Source organism: Musca autumnalis, unplaced genomic scaffold, assembly GCF_047663935.1.
Source record: "Musca autumnalis isolate F117 unplaced genomic scaffold, ASM4766393v1 scaffold_3, whole genome shotgun sequence".
Taxonomy (NCBI): domain Eukaryota; kingdom Metazoa; phylum Arthropoda; class Insecta; order Diptera; family Muscidae; genus Musca; species Musca autumnalis.
In genome coordinates this window covers 30557469-30575793 of record NW_027411866.1, presented here as the reverse complement: position 1 = coordinate 30575793, position 18325 = coordinate 30557469, and the positions used below count along the sequence as shown (strand labels likewise).

Sequence of the window (18325 nt, the reverse complement as noted above, 5' to 3'; positions counted from 1 at the left end):
GATTAGGATATCCAAAGGTTGGAGATCCAGGATGACGTTTAAAGCAGCTTGAGGAGTGCTTTTAATCGATCGGGTAATCGGCAGCGACGCGGTTCTTTGTACACTTGATAATTTGGAGAGTAACGCTTTGTTCCCAAGAGCTTGCCACCAGACCAGTCCACCATAGGTAAGTATGGGCAGGACCACGGTTACATACAGCCAGTGTATGATCTGTGGTCTCAATCCCCAGCTTTTCTAAATGGAGTTCTTACAGGAGTAGAGTGCCATGAGTCCCTTCTTCGTTGGCTCCTCTACATTTCTTTTCCATGACAAGCGATGGTCCAGAATTATGCCGAGGTATTTAGAAAGTTCCAGGGCCACCCCGTCCAGGACTGGAGGCTCGAAATTGGGAATTTTGCGTTTCTTAGTGAATAGTACAAGCTCTGTTTTTCCCGTGTTTACTCCCAGACCGTTGTTCTGGGCCCAGTTTGCAAGTTGTACTAAGGCTCTTTGCATGAGCTCAGACAGGGTTCGCAGGAATTTGCCACTTATCAGCACAACCACATCATCAGCATAGGCAACCACCTTGATCTTCAGCCGGTCGAAGCACACAAGTATTTCATTTATTACCAGAAGCCATAACAGGGGTGAGAGAACTCCTCCCTGCGAAGTGCCTCTGTTAACCGATTTCCTCACGGAACTCTCTCCTATGCATGAGTTGATGATTCTACTTTTCAGCATCTCATCAATCCATTCCACAAGGATGGAGGAAATGCCTGTGTTGCTGAGAGCATTGTGGATTGATTCAAGCTTCATGTTATTGAAAGCCCCCTCTATATCGAGGAAGTCCGCCAGCGTGAAGCCTGAATTTTCCATATGCTTCTCAACATGCCCGACCACCTCATGCAGGGCAGTCTCCACTGATTCGCCTTTAGCGTAGGCATGTTGTGATTTGCTGATGTTATTGAGGTTTAATTGTGTTCTAATTTCAAGATCCAGTAACGTTTCTAACGTTTTTAAAAGAAAGGAAGAAAGACTAATTGGTCTGTAGTCCTTTGGTAGAATGTGACTTGACTTCCCCGCTTTGGGAATGTATGTAGGTCACCTTTACCTCCTTCCACAGACCAGGTACATATGTACGATAACAATAAACAAGGATTGATAGCGCCGGCTCAGTCACATTCTGTAGCATTGTGGGTATTATACCATTCGGTGCCGGTGATTTATAAGGCACAATGTGGTACAGTGTCTCCGCGAGTAAATTCAATCAACACAAATTCAGAAATGATAAGCAACGCCGACCTTCCGTGAATTTATTTCTGATTTTATTAAATTAATATTTGTTTTATGCACTTAGTTACAATAGAATACTTAGGGCAGCTAGTTCTATGGCCAAAAATAAATTTGTAGCTGCAGAGCGGTCTTCTTTTGCCATACTTTTGGATTTTATTTTTTCCCTTTTAAATCTTTCTATTAAAATCGAACTGCTCACAAATATAACTTCTTAATCTTGCCCTCACAACATAATTCTTTACATTTAACCATCCCATGAAAGGTCACCCTGTAATACACACAACTGGGCATTTTGCCAATCCATATTGAAGTGCATCCTTCAGAGGTGAGTTCGAAAGCTCAGCGCTGTTAAAACACTCACCGTTGTTTTTGTTTATGGCCACGAAATTTTACTCTACTACTTTTTATTGGATGTTGTGTCCCTAAGTTTAGAGTCGCGGTGTAAAAACTAATTAATTTTATGTGAATATTCCCAGCTGATATTGTTGTTATTTGCCATTTTTAGCCATAATCATTAAAAGCAAAACACTACCTTAAGCAGTAGGGACATGGCAAGCGACTACATGATACGTGGAAAGTTTTGAAAAACCCCAAAACTTTACTTAATTATCATATTAAATAATAATCGTCTAAGTACCACTAATATGGTTATTATTTTTATTCGTGTAAGATTGTTGTTGTCGTTCAGGTTTTCTACTCGTAAAGATAGCATTAAAGTTTTGATTGGAAAAGTTTTGCAAGTGTAAATTTTTAGTCGTTTGTGCTATGGGTATTACGAACATTATCGTGTCCGTCAGCCTCTTATGATGTTAAACATAGCATTTTTAGGACTTTCGGGCTACAATCTCAGAACTAATCCAGGAAAAAATTATATCGTTGTAATGAGTATCACAAAGACTACCTTCAGTGAAAATTTCAAAACGATATTTGAACAGCTCGTAAACGCTTTTAACCCTTTCGGTGATTCTATGGCATAGCCCGTTTTAAGGCAAAATACTTACGGGTACTTTTTTTAATAGATGACGTAGGTGATGAGAGGTACCAAGGAACGGTCCTGACCGGCTTTAATATGGCAAAAGTCCAGGATTTATCTTGGTCCCTCTCTCATCTCAAGTGGACACTGACCTCCCCGTGATGTCACCTGGGGAGCTGCCTTTAACACCCGTTAAAGGTAGTGAGCTAACATGTGCCGCGCGTTCACCCATAAGAACGTTAAAAACTTGGGTTTGGGCGCCGGGTTAGTAACCCTCCCCTAGAAAATGCAGCCTACTATGAAAAAACAAAAGAAAAGAAAAACAAATCCCTCTTAAGTTGACGACCCCGCAAACGTTTTAAGGACCATGATCTGCGAATCTGCACCTGGAATGTTCGCACACTTTATAGAGAAGGTGCAGTTTACGCATTGGCAAATGTACTTGAAAAGTACAGGGCCAACATTACTGCCACAAACGGTTTAAGGACCATGATCTGCGAATCTGCACCTGGAATGTTCGCACACTTTATAGAGAAGGTGCAGTTTATGCATTGGCAAATGTACTTGAAAAGTACAGGGCCAACATTACTGCCATACAGGAAATACGATGGAACGGGAAAGGCGTCACAACAACACCTAAAGGTGACTCACTGTATTATACCTGCCATGACATAAAGCATGAGTTTGGTTGCGGATTTGTACTTGATCGGAGGTTAAAACACCTGGTCTCCAGCTTCACACTCGTGAATGAAAGACTTGCTACAATTCAAATAAAAGCAAAATTCTTCAATATCAACTTTATTTGCGCTCATGCTCCCACTGAAGACAAGGACGAACATACCAAAGATATATTTTATGAACGCTTAGAAGAAACATAAGAACGTTGTCCTGCCCATGACATTAAAATTATTCTAGGCGATTTTAATGCCAAAATTGGAAAGGAGAATATCTTTGTCCCAACAGTCGGAAAATTCAGCCTCCACAATGATACATCTGACAATGGCAAGAGACTTCGCAGCGGCAAAAAAACATAGTAGTTAGCAGCACCAGATTTAAACATCTCGACATCCATAAGTGCACCTGGTTTGTCTCAATCAAATTGATCACGTTGTGATAGATGGAAGACATTCATCGAGCGTTTTGGATGTGCACTCGTTCCTAGGAGCAAACATAGATTCGGACCACTACCTAGTTGCAGCAAAGGTACGCACCCGGTTAAACGTAGCAAACAAAGTACGAACAGACACAACACGACAAGTTAGACATCGGTAAGCTGCAATCACAACAGATAGCCACAGCATATTCCACTCAACTAGCCCAATTGCTTAATCAACGCACTCCTCATCCCGATAACATATCAGCGCAATGGCAAAGCATTGCCCACTCCATGCAAACAGCCGCAAAATCCATACTTGGATACCAGAGACCTCCACCAAGGAATCCATGGTATGATCAGGAGTGTCGTGCTGCCACCGAAGAGAAAAATGCGGCATATAGGGCTACTTTACAATCCGTAGCAACGCGTAGCGCACGAGAGAGATACAGGGAGAAAAGGAGAGAGGAGAAACGTCTTTTCCGCAGGAAAAAGAGAGAGATGGAAAAGCGGGAGTGTGAAAAAATCGAGATGTACAGGAGCCAGGATGAAGTCCGAAAATTCTACCAAAGAGTCAAGCATCAAACTGATGGCTTGTGTACAGGCACATCCTCCTGTAGAGACCAGCAAGGTAATTTGGTAACTGATACAGATAGTGTACTCAGGATATGGAAAGAGCATTTTTCAAACCTGTTGGTATCCAGCGAAGACGACGAAGATGCCACAGATCCAATCCCAGAAGATGGTATTGAATGTATACCGCCCAGCCAAGTTGAGGTAAAGACAGCAATAAACCGGCTGAAGAATAATAAGGCAGCAGGAGCCGATGGCTTACCAGCCGAGCTGTTCAAAACCGGAGGCGACACGCTGATAAGGTGTATTCATCAGCTAGTTAGCACTATCTGGCAGGAAAAACGAGTACCCGACGATTGGTACCTGATTATCCTGTGCCCCGTCCATAAGAAAGGAGATAAGACTGTATGCTCTAACTATAACGGCATATCGTAAGTCTACTCCCGTTTCCCTAAAAGATCGTGTCAGGGATATTGTGCGAACGACTAAAGCCTATGGTCAACGAGATAATTGGGCCATACCAATGCGGCTTTAGACCTGGGAAGTCCACTATTGACCAGATATTTACCCTGCGGCAAATCCTGAAGAAGACCCACGAGACGCAGATCGACACCTACCACATTTTTGTCGATTATTTGGTATCCCCGCAAAGCTCATTCGGCTTTGTAAAATGACTTTAACTGACACGAGATCCTCAGTTAAAATAGGAAAGAACCTCTCCGAAGAATTTTGTATCAAAAGAGGTTTCAGGCAAAGAAGACAGCCTCTGTGTGTGTGATCTCTTCAACATCCTGCTGGAAAAGGTTATTCGAGAGGCAAACGTCAAAAGAAGTGGCACAATCAACACCAATAGCCACATGTTACTTGCTTTGCTGATGATGAAGACATCATGGGACGATCAGTAATAGAAGTAACAGATACCTTTTCGAAGGTCGAAGGAGAATCTGCTAAAGTGGGTCTGGCGGTAAACGGCGGGAAGACTAAGTTGATGGTGTCGACGCACAATGCGTCCATAGAGATCGGGCCAACTGTTGACGTTGGTTCCTATAATTTTGAGGTAGTAAAAGACTTCGTCTATCTCGGCACCTCCGTAAACACAACGAACGACATCAGTTGTAAAATAAAAAGAATAATTGTATTGGCTAACAGATGCTACTTTGGCTTAAGTAAGCAGTTTAAAAACAAAGCCACATCTCGTCAAACAAAAATAACGCTCTACAAAACACTGATACTACCCTTGCTGATGTACGGTTCCGAAGCCTGGGTACTTGCCCAAGCAGATAAGGCAGTGCTTGGTGTGTTTGAGAGAAAAATTCTTCGAAAGATCTACGGACCAATCTGCGTTGACGGTGAAGTTAAATGTATTGAAAGGCGTTTAAATAAGTGCCGCTTGGCGGTGCACGCAGAATTGGCAGGCCAAAGAATAGATGGCGCAAACAAATGGATAAAGAGATGACAAGGCGCGGTATTGCAGAAAGAGAAGCAATAGACAGAGAGAAATGGAGATCTTTTCTTAGTTCGGCCTATAGAACAAATGTTCTGTAATGGGCCAGCTAAGTAAGTAAATTTTTTTTTAATATTTTGTATTTTTCTCTGAAGTTTCTTGGCTCACTTTTTGTAATTAATTTAGTAGATTATCATTGCCTTAATAAATAAGTCCTCCAGATCGTCTATTAGATGACCTCCAAGTCTTTTACAAGATGACCTCCAGGCCTTCTATAGGAAGACATTCAGGTGTTGTATAAGAAGTCCATCATATCTGTTATAAGGCAGTCAGGTCTTCTATAAGAAGTCCTACAGCTTTTCTTTAAGAAGACCTCAGATCTTCTATATGAAGATTCTAGGTCTTCTATAAGAATCTTTCAATATTCTAAAAGAAGACCTCCAGATATTCTATAGGAAGACCTTCGGCTCTTCTATGAGAAGATCCCCAAATCTTATAAAAGAAGACCTTCAAATCATCTATAAAAAATCCTTCATGTCTTCTATAAGTAGACCTCCTGCTCTTCTATGGGAAGACCTTATGCTTTTCTATAAGAATGGCTCCTGCTCTTCTATGAGAAGACCTTCTGTTTTTTTTTATAAGAAGGTCTTCTGCTCTTCTATGAGAAAACGTCCTGCTCTTCTATATAAAGAACTCTTGCTTTTCTATAAGAAGACCTAATGCCCTTCTATGAGAAGACGTCCTGTCCTTCTATGAGAGGACCCTCTGCTCTTCTATGAGAAGACGTCCTGCTCTTCTATGAGAAGACGTTTTGCTCTTCTATGAGAAGACATCCTGGCCTTCTATGAGGAGACGTCCTGCCCTTCTATGAGAGGACCTACATAGCCCATCTTCCAACTTCACCTGTCTACACTCGGATGCAACATTTTAGCATTCTATCTCAATTATTGCGGAATATGTGCATATACTTTATAGGGTCGCAAATGATTAGCTCGATGTGTTACAAACAGAAAAACAAACTTAATATACCCTCCATACTATGGTGGAGGGTATAAAAAGAAGCGCCGAAAGGGTTAAATCGAAAATTTTGAACTTTTAAGAGGGAGATATTCGAAGGATTTGCACAATATAGTCTAACTTCGAACATGGTTAAAGTTTGAGAGAAGTAACACTATGCGCAAAGGTTAAACCAAAGTCAGTCACTCTTTTCGATTGTTATCGTGCTCACCAGCCATTTTAGTTGGTCATTGTAGCAATTGGTTTGAACCAGCAAGAAGGGATTTCCTACGAAAGGAAATTTTTTTAACTTTTTTTGGTAGAGACACTCGAATCAGTTGTCCGATGTAGTCTTTTTTCGAACTTGATTTATCTTTGAGAAAAATATTACGATATGCAAAGGTTGGACAAATGACAATCACTGCTCCGATAGTTATGGTGCCGTCCACCATCCATTTTTGTTGGTCACCGTATAATTTTTAAGAAATAAAATTATATCCTTGCAATCAGCACCACCGAGAAAATTTTCGGTGAAAATTTCAAAACGATCTTCGAACAGCACTTTAAAGTAAAGTTGTCCGATATTGTTAATCTTTAAACTTGATTCAAGTTTTGGAAAAACATTATGGTTTTGGTTTCTTGTAGGGCAGGCGCCCGAAGGAGTGGGTCAATATAGTCCATCTTCAATCTTAATAAAAGTATGGACTAATACTCTGAAGCAAATCTGGGGCTTAATTACGGCATTCGATTCGATCGAGTATTTGCTGGTGAATGAACAAATCGTACTATGAAAACCGGACGGAAAAAATCCGTTTATTTTAAAACAAAAACTAAAAAACAAAATTATGAATGAAAATGTAAATATTTGTTGAAATCGTTGAACAATTGTTCATTCGAATGAAGTTGTGCTAGAAAAATGTACGAAATTATTTATTTTTGTAAAACTTTTTGACATTGTTGTAAGTTCGTAAATGTACGGTTGGTGGCGCGAATAGGTTTTCATAGTTCGATTTTTCCATTCACTAGCAAATACTCGATCGAATCGAATGTCGTAATTAGGCCCCTGATACTCGATCCAGTGTTCACCAGTAGTCATTATATTTGCATCCTCCAGGGTCTTAGTGCTTTTGTTACATTATCTCAGTAACCAGTAAAAAAAATTATTCGTTATAATCGGGACCATTAGAAAAAAACTTAGACAAAAAATTAAGAGCTTTCAATTGCCACAGTTTGGTCGACAATTTCTCTTATCCATATACCAGAAGTTAGTTTCAAACGGTATTTGTGCCCACATAATTGGTAACCAAGGACTGAAGATACGTTGATATCGGTCCCTATATCAAAAGTTTATAAAGCTTCTTCAAGAAGTTTTGAACCCACCAGCTATGACGACAAGTGATTTGTGACCTTTAAACGAGATCAATTCGTACTAATTTGGGGTACATGACTCCTAGTTCGGGCTAATAAACTTCAATAAGGGAGACGGGCATATATATTAAACGCCTTGTCAGGATAAATTATTAGAGGATTACTTACTTACTTAGTTGGCCCATTACAGAACATTTGTTCCATAGACCGAACTAAGAAAAGATCTCCATTCCTCTCTGTTTTTCGCTTGACTTTTTGGAATACCGCGCCTTTCCATTTCTTCATCCACTTGTTTGCTCCATCGAAGCTTAGGCCTGCCGATTCTGCGTGCACCGCCATGGGGCATGTATTCATACGCCTTTTTAGCGGGTTCATCATCGCTCATTCTCATGATATGGTCTAGCCAACGCAATCGTTGCATCTCGATACGTTTAACTATATTCATGTCTTTGTATAGCTTATATAGCTCGTGGTTCATACGACGTCGATATTCACCGTCAACGCAAATCGGCCCGTAGATCTTTCGAAGAATTTTCCTCTCAAACACACCAAGCACTGCCTTATCTGCTTGCGCAAGTACCCATGCTTCGGAGCCATACATTAGCACGGGTAGTATCAGCGTTTTGTATAGTGTTATTTTTGTTTGACGAAATGTGGCTTTGTTTATAAATTGCTTACTTAGACCATAGTAGCATCTGTTGGCCAATAGACGAAGTCTTTAACTACCTCAAAATTGTAAGTACCAACTTCCACAGTTGGTCCGAGCTCTATGGACGCTTTGCGCGTCGACACCATCAATTTGGTCTTTTCGCCGTTTAACGCCAGACCACTTTCTGCTTCGACCTTCCTAAAGGTATCAGTTACTTCCTTTACTGATCGTCCCATGATGTCTATGTCATCAGCATACGCAAGTAACATGTGGCTATTGGTGTAAATTGTGCCATTTCTTTTGACATTTGCATCTCGTATTACCTTTTCCAACAAAATGTTGAATAGGTCACACGAAAGGTTGTCTCCTTTTCTGAAACCTCTTTTGGTACAAAATTCTTCGGAGAGGTTCTTTCCAATTTAGCTGATGACCTAGTATCAGTTAAAGTCATCTTATGAAGCCGGATGAGCTTTGCGGGTATACCAAATTCAGACATTGCATGGAATACCTTTGATCGGAGGTGACTGTCGAATGCTGCTTTATAATCGACAAAAAGGTCTCTCTCTTGGGTCTTCTCAAGGATTTGCCGCATGGTAAATATCTGGTCAATGGTGGACTTGGCAGGTCTAAGGCCACATTGATATGGTCCAATTATTTCGTTGACCATTGGCTTTAGTCGTTCGCACAATATCCCTGACACTATCTTATAGGCAATAGGGAGAAGACTTATGCCCCTATATTTGGAGCATACAGTCTTATTTCCTTTCTTGTGGACGGGACACAGGATGCTCAGGTTCCAATCGTCGGGTACGCGTTCTTCCTGCCAAATGGTGCTAACTAGCTGATGCATACACCTTATCAGCGTGTCCGCTCCAGTTTTAAACAGCTCGGCTTGTAAGCCATCGGCTCCTGCTGCTTTATTATTCTTCAGCCGGTTGATTGCTGTTTTTACCTCATCTTGGCCAGGTGGTATACATTCTATACCATCTTCTGGGATTGGATCTGTGGTATCATCGTCTTCGCTACTATTGGATACCAGCAGATTGGAGAAATGTTCCTTCCATATCCTGAGCACGCTATCTGTATCTGTTACCAGATTACCTTGCTGGTCTCTACAGGAGGATGTACCTGTACCAAAGCCATCTGTTTGATGTTTCACTCTTTGGTAGAATTTTCGGACTTAATTCTGTCTCCTGTACATCTCGATTTTTTCACACTCCCGCTTTTCCATTTCTCTCTTTTTCTTGCGGAAAAGCCGTTTCTCTTCTCTCCTTTTCTCCCGATATCTCTCTCGTGCGCTACGCGTTGCTACTGATTGCAAAGTAGCTCTCTTTTCTCTGCGGTAGCAGCACGACACTCCTGGTCATACCATGAATTCCTTTGTGGATGTCTCTGGAATCCAAGTATGGATTTTGCGGCTGTTTGCATGGAGTGGGCAATATGTTGCCATTGTGTTGTTATGTTATCGGGACAAGGAGTGCTCGCGTTAAGCAATTGGGCTAGTTGAGTGGAATATGCTGTGGCTATCTGTTGTGTTTGCAGCCTATCGATGTCCAATTTCCGCGTTGAGTCTGTTCGCACTTTATTTGCAACGTTTAGACGGGCACGTACCTTTAGAGAATTAATTTTATTAAATCCCAAGAATTATTGGAACTAGATTAAGGAAGCTGCATTGTTCATAGACATACAGAATTTTTTCTAACTCCTTGAGGTGGATGGGGAAAACCATCAGTAGAGAGCTGTCGATGGTAAACAGTTTGGTCGAATAAGTTTTATTCATGTACGAGGATTTATTAGTTCGAAAATAAAATTCAACTATAGCAATTTAAAAATCACGCCAATACGTCGCGAAGGGGAATTCTACAACAAGATCAAATAGTAGACTGACGTAGCAGATAGCAAGCCAAAAGAAATATTGCAGCATGCCACACATCATGTGCCTGTTCTGAGAGAATAATTTTCTAACATACGCTAAAGAGTGTTAGGACCACCCAAATATGTCGTGGAGGATTATCCTACATCACAATTACGTAGTTTATTTAACCTAACAAATGGCAGGCCACAAAAAACTGTCTAGCAAGCCACACATTATGTGTCTGTACCGGCAGTTTTCATGTCCATGCTAAGAATAGTTGTCGATAACACTTTCTTTACAGAAAACTTGACAATAACGAACTTTCTGTACCAAAAAGGGTGACGACAACTTTCTACACTTAAAATAAAACTTCATCATATTTATTATTTCAAATAAATTATAAATGTTTATTAAGTTTCTTTTATTACTAACAAATAAAATTCAATTTCGAGTTTGTTTCAATTTCTTGGTTAGTACAAAATATTTTCATAAAAATATCAATTAGTTTTTTTTTATCTTCCATATTATTTGTTAACACAACAATCTTTGTTAGCACTGTGAGGAAAACACAACTGTTTCAAAGTAAGGAAAGAAAACAAAAACAACACATAACTGTAAATCTACGGTAATAGCTTGGTCATAAGGGCCCAGAAAGAAACCGAAAGCTTAAATAATAAGTAATTATACCAAAAGAAGCAGCAGGGAGTAACAACTGCAGCGGCAAATGGTATAAGAAATACCATAATTATATAAAAACATAAAGAATACTTAACGATGACACAAAAACCCTCTCTTGAGAAGTTGAGAAAAGAAGAAGCACAAGTTAAACCGAATGATTTTGACTTTTTGAACTGTGTAATGCGGTAACAGTTTTCAACTTTAAACATGAACAATGAAAAAGGGAAAATGTGAGAGAGAAATTCCAAAATAGAAAAGAAAAAAACTTTTGTCAAGGGTCCTTTGGTTGGTTAGTTAGTTGGTATGTCATTTGCTGGACATCTTCTTATTCACTTCTACAATGTCCTCTGGCAAACTATATATAATACCATGAAAATAAAATAATAAAGAATTATTTTAACATGGAAAAAGAAAGTAAAATACAACTGAAACAGAAACCGTTAATATGGCCACTCTACCAGGTTGTCGTAGGACTTTTTTTCTCAGAGTTCTTTAACACAAAAAACCCAACACAAAATAAAGCAAAAATTGAACACAAAAACACTTAAAAAATAAAAAATTGTTTGTAGGTCTCTGGCACGCACAGACAGACAAAACTGCAAGCTCATTTTTAAGGACTTTCACTTTGTTAAAGGTAACTATCACAACGAACACAGGAAAAAGGTGATAGTTGTTGTTGTTCGAGTCCTCAAAAACCGACCTGCATACTTTAGTTACTTTGTTGTCGCTGTGCGTTCATTCGTTTATTTCTCTCTTCTTCTTCTTTTAGGCTTTTGTCCTTTGTTTGGCATAATCAAGGGCCGCTGCCAATATACGTTTCTCAAGCACACGATATTCCAGTATCATTGCTGCTCTTGAACTCATTGCCAATTTTTGTTCTTTTACGAGGGCTAATTGTTGTTCATCTTCTTCCAGTGTTTGGGGGAAGACACGCAACAGCAACATCAAACGTGTTTGCAGATATTGCCATGTTTTCGTTTCCAATGTTGTTTCCAAAGCGCAATCAATATGCAATAAATCCATAGCTCGTTCTGATGTTATCCAATGATCCAACTGCTCTTCATTCATATTGAAAACACGTACAAATGCCAATAGTTCAGGTGAAATGAAATCTGGTGATGGCAGTACTTTCAATTCGCTATTCTTTGGTATCTTTAGCAGTTCCAAAAGTTTGGCACGTTTTTCGAATAAAACATCTGAGGGACTTAAGCCGAGTTTAATCGACACCTTGTCTTTGGGATTGGAGGGATTAATGAAACTGTAAGAAAAAGAAAAACGGAAAGACGAAAGCAAGATTAATAAGCAATTGATGAGAAAATACATAAAGAATATATCGATAACACAGATTGACGATAACTACTATTCTAAATAGAAAAGTTGACGATAACTACTATTCTATATAGAAAAGTTGTCAATAACAACTATTCTATAACGTTGTAGATAGCAAAATTTCACTATAAAAATTGTCGATAACATTTCAATATAGAAATTTTATCGATAACAGAATTTCTATATAGAAAAGTTGTCGATACCAACATTTATATATCGAAAAGTTGTCGATAACAACTATTCTATATAGAAAAGTTTTCAATATGAACTATTCTATGCAGAAAAGTTGCCGACAACAATGTTTCCGAATAAAAAAGTTGTCGATAAAAACTATTCTATATAGAAAAGTTTTCGATAACAACTATTCTATTAAAAAAATGTCGACAACTATTCTATATAGAAAATTTTCCGATAACTATTATATCTAGAAATTTCGATAATAACTATTCTAAAAAGTAAATATGTATGTCGATAACAACTATTATATTCAGAAAAGTTGACGATAACAACTATTCTATACAGAAAAGTTGTCGATAACAACTATTTTACATAAAAAAGATGTCAGTAACAACACTTCTATATAGAAAAGTTGTCGATAACAACTATTCTAAATAGAAAAGTTATAGATAACAACTATTCTATATAGAGAAGTTGTAGATAACGAGTATTCTGTATAAAAAAATTGTAGATAAATATACTCTATATAAAAAAGTTGCCGATAACGAAAATTCTATATAGAAAAGTTGTCGATAACAACTCTTTTATAGAGAAAATTTATCGATAACAATTATTCTATATAGAAAAGATGTCGATAATAACTATTCTATTTAGAAAAGTTGTCTATAGCAACTATTCTATACAGAAAATATGTCGATAACAACTATTCTATATAGAAAAGTTGTCGATAACAACTATTCTATATAGAAAAGTTGTCGGCAACAACTATTCTATATAGAAAAGTAGTCGATAACAACTATTCTATATAGAAAAGTTGTCGATAACAACTATTCTATGTAGAAAAGTTGTCGATAACAACTGCCCGATATTGAAAAGTTGTCGTTATGAACTATTCTATATAGAAATGCTGTCGATAACAGCTATTCTATATAGAAATGCTGTCGATAACAGCTATTCTATATAGAAATGCTGTCGATAACAGCTATTCTATACAGAAATGTTGTCGATAACAACTATTCTATATAGAAAAGTTGTCGAAAACAACTATTCTATTAAAAAAAGTTGTCGATAACAACTATTCTATACAGAAATGTTGTCGATAACAACTATTCTAGGTAGAAAAGTTGTCGATAACAACTATTCTATGTAGAAAAGTTGTCGATAAGAACTACTCTATATAAAAGTTGTCGAAAATAACTATTCTATATAGAAAAATTGTCGATAACAAATTTGTTATATAGAACAACTATCGATAACAAAAATTCTCTACAGAAAAATTGTTTAAAAAAGTGTTCAATATAGAAAATTGTGTATAAAAACAATACTCTATAGAAAATTTTTCGATAACAGCTATTCTATATAAAAATTGTCGATAACAACTATTCTATATAATATAGTTGTCGATAACAACTATTCTGTATAATAAAGTTGTAGATAACAACTATTCTATATAGAAAAGTTTTCGATAACAACTATTCTATATAGAAAAGGTGTAGATAACAAATATTCTATATAGAAAAGTTGTAGATAACAACTACTCTATATACATAGAAAAGTTGTCGATAACAACTATTTTAGGGGAAGAAGTTGTCGATAACAACTATTTTTATATATAAAAGCTGTCGATAACAACATTTTTATATAAAAGTTATCGATAACAACTATTCTATATAGAAAAGCTGTCGATAACAATAATTCTATATAGAAAAGTTGTCGATAACAACGTATCTACATAGAAAAATTTTTGTTGACAACTAGAAAAATTTTATCCATAACAGTTTTCCTATGAAAAAAAACACTATCGATAGCGAGCTTTCCATGGAAAAAGTGTTATCGATAGTTCCTTTTTTCGATATCAATTACTCGAAAGAATTTATTTAGATAAAACCTTGCTCACCCATTATGAATCATCAGATCCGAATTTGTACGATCACCATAGTAAATGAATATCTGCTCTCCCTTATTATAGTCCTCCTGGGCGCTACTCTCAACCTGTTGAGTTTCCATATTAAAGAAAGTTGTAATGGTGCCATCACGATGATTGGCCATATCCCAGAAGGGTATCAAGGCGGCTATTGTATCCGATAAGTCACCCTCACGCTTGGGTTTGGTGCGAGGTATTAGATTTTCACGGGTCATGACGGTTGAAACTGCCCATCTGAAAGTAAACAACAAACGAAAACAAATCAGAAACTTATTCAGCCAATAATAATAATAAATTACTGTAAATTCCTTTGCCAAGGGAGGTCACATTTCGTAACCCAATTTAAAATTAATTACCCCATCCAAAATTCGCTTAAGACCAAAACAATTTGTTTTTTGGTCGTTATCCTCTTTCTCTCGCTGAAGCTGACAAGCAAACTTTGTCGGTCTTACTTGAAAGTTAAAACCATCAAAGTGTTGTGTTTGTTGTTGTTGAGTTCATAAAAATGCCTAAAACTATGCTGTAATTTTTCAACTTTTTACACTTGAATAATGTTTTTTAAAACCATACTTTTGAGGTCACAAAAACAAGAGCGAGCGCATAGCTCTAAGATACAACCACAATATTCGACGTACAAATTTCAAAAGGATGAGACGTTGTAAGTTGGAGACCAACAAAACATCGTAATAAAATAAACAACAACAAGAACTTGAGTGTTAACAGTCATCAAAAGACTGCCTAGTGATGACTGTGATGATGTTACAAGGGAAGAAAACGGGGTGAAAAAGTTGCCATCAACAAAAATTTGTAACAGCAACGACATCGCCGCTATTTTCATCCTTTCATGAACACTCAAACGATGAATAAAAGTTTTAAACTCGTCATCAACATGCTAAACAATGATGGGTTAGCATGATGATGATGGACGAGTTCATAGTCAAGAATTTATAGTTTTAGTACTGCAATGCCCACTCTTATCAGCAGCCAAAAAGTCGTTATCCACCTCCTGGCCACAGCCCTCCATAGTGTCATTACAAATGAGCTTAACTATCCTTTGAAAATTCAACTAATCCTTAAACCACAAACAAACGCTGCTAAATAACATCATGATGCTCATAATTAAGATCAGTGTCCTTCTGCGGAACATGGAAAGAACTTTTTGTATGAAAAGGTTGTTATCGACAACTTTTATTTATAGAAAAGTTAATGTCGACAACTTTTTCATAATAGAAAAGTGAAGATATCGATTATTGGCAAATGTTAGCTATCGAAATGTTGTTATCGACAACTTTTCGTTATAGAAAAGTTGTTATCGACAACTTTTCGTTATAGAAAAGTTGTTATCGACAACTTTTCCTTATAGAAAAGTTGTTATCGAAAAGTTGTTGTCGACAACTTTTCTTTATAGAAAAGTTGTTATAGACAAATTTACGTTACAGAAAAGTTGTTATCGACAACTTTTCGTTATTTAAAAAGTTATTATCGACAACTTAACGTTATAGAGAATGTGTTATCGACAACTTTTCATTATAAAAAAGTTATTATCGACAACTTAACGTTATAGAGAAGTTGTTATCGAAAACTTTTCGTTATAGAAAAGTTGTTATCGAAAACTTTTCGTTATAGAAAAGTTGTTATCGACAACTTTTAGTTATAGAAAAGTTGTTATCGACAACTTTTCGTTATAGAAAAGTTGTTATCGACAACTGTTTGTTATATAAAAGTTGTTATCGACAACTTTTCGTTATAGAAATGTTGTTATCGACAACTTTTCGTTATAGAAAAGTTGTTATCGACAACTTTTCGTTATATAAAAGTTTTTATCGATAACTTTTCGTTATAGAAAAGTTGATATCGACAAATTTTCCTTATAGAAAAGTTGTTATCGACAACTTTTCGTTATATAAAAGTTGTTATCGATAACTTTTCGTTATAGAAAAGTTGATATCAACAACTTTTCGTTATAGAAAAGTTGTTACTGACAACTTTTCGTTATAGAAAAGTTGTTATCGACAACTTTTCGTTATAGAAATGTTGTTATCGACAACTTTTCGTTATAGAAAATTTTTTATTGACAACTATTCGCCATAGAAAATTTTTTATCGACTCCTGTTCATTAGAAAAGTTGTTATTGACAACTTTTCGTTATCGACTCCTGTTCGTTATAGAAAAGTTGTTATCGACAACTTTTCCTTATAGAAAAATTGTTATCGACAACTTTTCGTTATAAAAAGTTGTTATCGACAACTTTTCGTTATAGAAAAGTTGTTATCGACAACTTTTCGTTATAGAAGAGTTGTTATCGACAACTTTTTCTTAAAGAAAAGTTGTTATTGACAACTTTTCGTTATAAAAAGTTGCTATTGACAACTTTTCGTTTTGGAAAAGTTGTTATCGACAATTTTTCGTTATAGACAATTTTTTATCGACAACTTTTGGTTATAGAAAATTTTTTATCGGCTCCTGTTCGTTAGAAAAGTTGTTATTGACAACTTTTCGTTATCGACTCCTGTTCGTTATAGAAAAGTTGTTATCGACAACTTTTCCTTATAGAAAAATTGTTATCGACAACTTTTCGTTATAAAAAGTTGTTATCGACAACTTTTCGTTATAGAAAAGTTGTTATCGACAACTTTTCGTTATAGAAGAGTTGTTATCGACAACTTTTTCTTATAGAAAAGTTGTTATTGACAACTTTTCGTTATAAAAAAGTTCGGAAAAGTTGTTATCGACAATTGTTCGTCATCGAAAAGTAGTTGTCGACAACTTTTCCTTATAGAAAAGTTGTTGTCGACAACTTTTCCTTATAGACAATTTTCTATCGACAACTTTTGGTTATAGACAATTTTTTATCGACTCCTGTTCGTTATAGAAAAGTTGTTATTGACAACTTTTCGTTATGGAAATTTTTTTTATCGACTCCTGTTCGTTATAGAAAAGTTGTTATCGACAACATTACATTATAGAAAATTTGTTATGGCAACTTTTCGTTATAGAAATGTTGTTATCGACAACTTTTAATTATAGAAAAATTCGTATGTAAAACTTTACGATATAGTAAAGTTGTTATCGACAACTTTTCGTTACAGAAGAATTGTTATCGTCAACTTTATGTTGTAGAAATTTTGTTATCAACATTTTTTTCGTTATAGAAAAGTGATTACCGACAACTTTTCCTTATAAAAATTTTTTATTGACAACTTTTCGTTTAAAATTTTTTATCAACAAAATTTCGTTACAGAAAAATTGTCACCGACGCTTTAAAAAATTCTTATTGATAACTTTTCGTTTTGTTAACTTTGTCAAAATTACCACAGTTAAGCTACATTTCACATCCCTTACTTTGTTTAACATTTAATAAAACACCCAATTGAAAGCAACGTAAAACAAACAAACAAAAGAAGGCCAATGTCTGCCACCACTTAACCTACTCTTTTCATGACGAGAAGGCACCACAGTTTTTGTTTTCCTATCGCAAAGAAGCACACAACAAAACATGCCTTAAACTATGCAACAATTATGTACATAACAACATAAGTAAAAGGTATGCCACATTCTCATTTTCGCCAATTTTTACAAGACCGCAAAATGTCAGTTGGAGATCGCAGTTACCGGTTATACGTGGCGGGTAAGTGAAAGAGGCTGGTAGCTGTTTTTGCGTAATCATTTTTCTAGTGACCCACATTAAAAAATTCATCAAGTTTTTCTACAACAAAAATACAAATTTAATGACCTCTTCCCCCTAATAGTTTCGCAAGACTAACAATCACTAACAATTTCCATTTGACCTGAGCAAAAGGAGATTTGAGAAAACGAGGCCGGAAAAAGTGACAATGGAGTTGTCGCAAAGTTGTCATGGTGGGGGTCGAAATGAAGTAAAAGTTTAGCAAAATTAAATTTTTGGCTCCCTTTTCGGTGTGGCAAAATTTAATTATGGAGAAAATCTAAAAGTAAATAAAAAAGACAAACACAAAGTGGGACAAATGTACTAGGG

At 36.6% G+C, this 18325-nt stretch overlaps 2 protein-coding genes across 2 annotated transcripts in view; one reads left to right on the top strand and one right to left on the bottom strand.

Moving 5' to 3' along the window:
* Positions 1 to 18325, top strand: part of LOC141396600 (uncharacterized) — a 428433-nt gene that overhangs the window by 364264 nt on the left and 45844 nt on the right. The window lies entirely within an intron of this gene.
* LOC141396601 (actin-histidine N-methyltransferase-like) overlaps positions 10603 to 18325 on the bottom strand; it is a 68672-nt gene continuing 60949 nt past the window's right edge. The window contains exons 2-3 of the mRNA XM_073972178.1: positions 14305 to 14565; positions 10603 to 12159 (exon numbers count right to left, since the gene is read on the bottom strand). Coding sequence (XP_073828279.1) covers positions 11667 to 12159; positions 14305 to 14565 — 754 coding nt within the window. The 3' untranslated portion in view covers positions 10603 to 11666. The remainder of the gene's footprint in view (positions 12160 to 14304; positions 14566 to 18325) is intronic.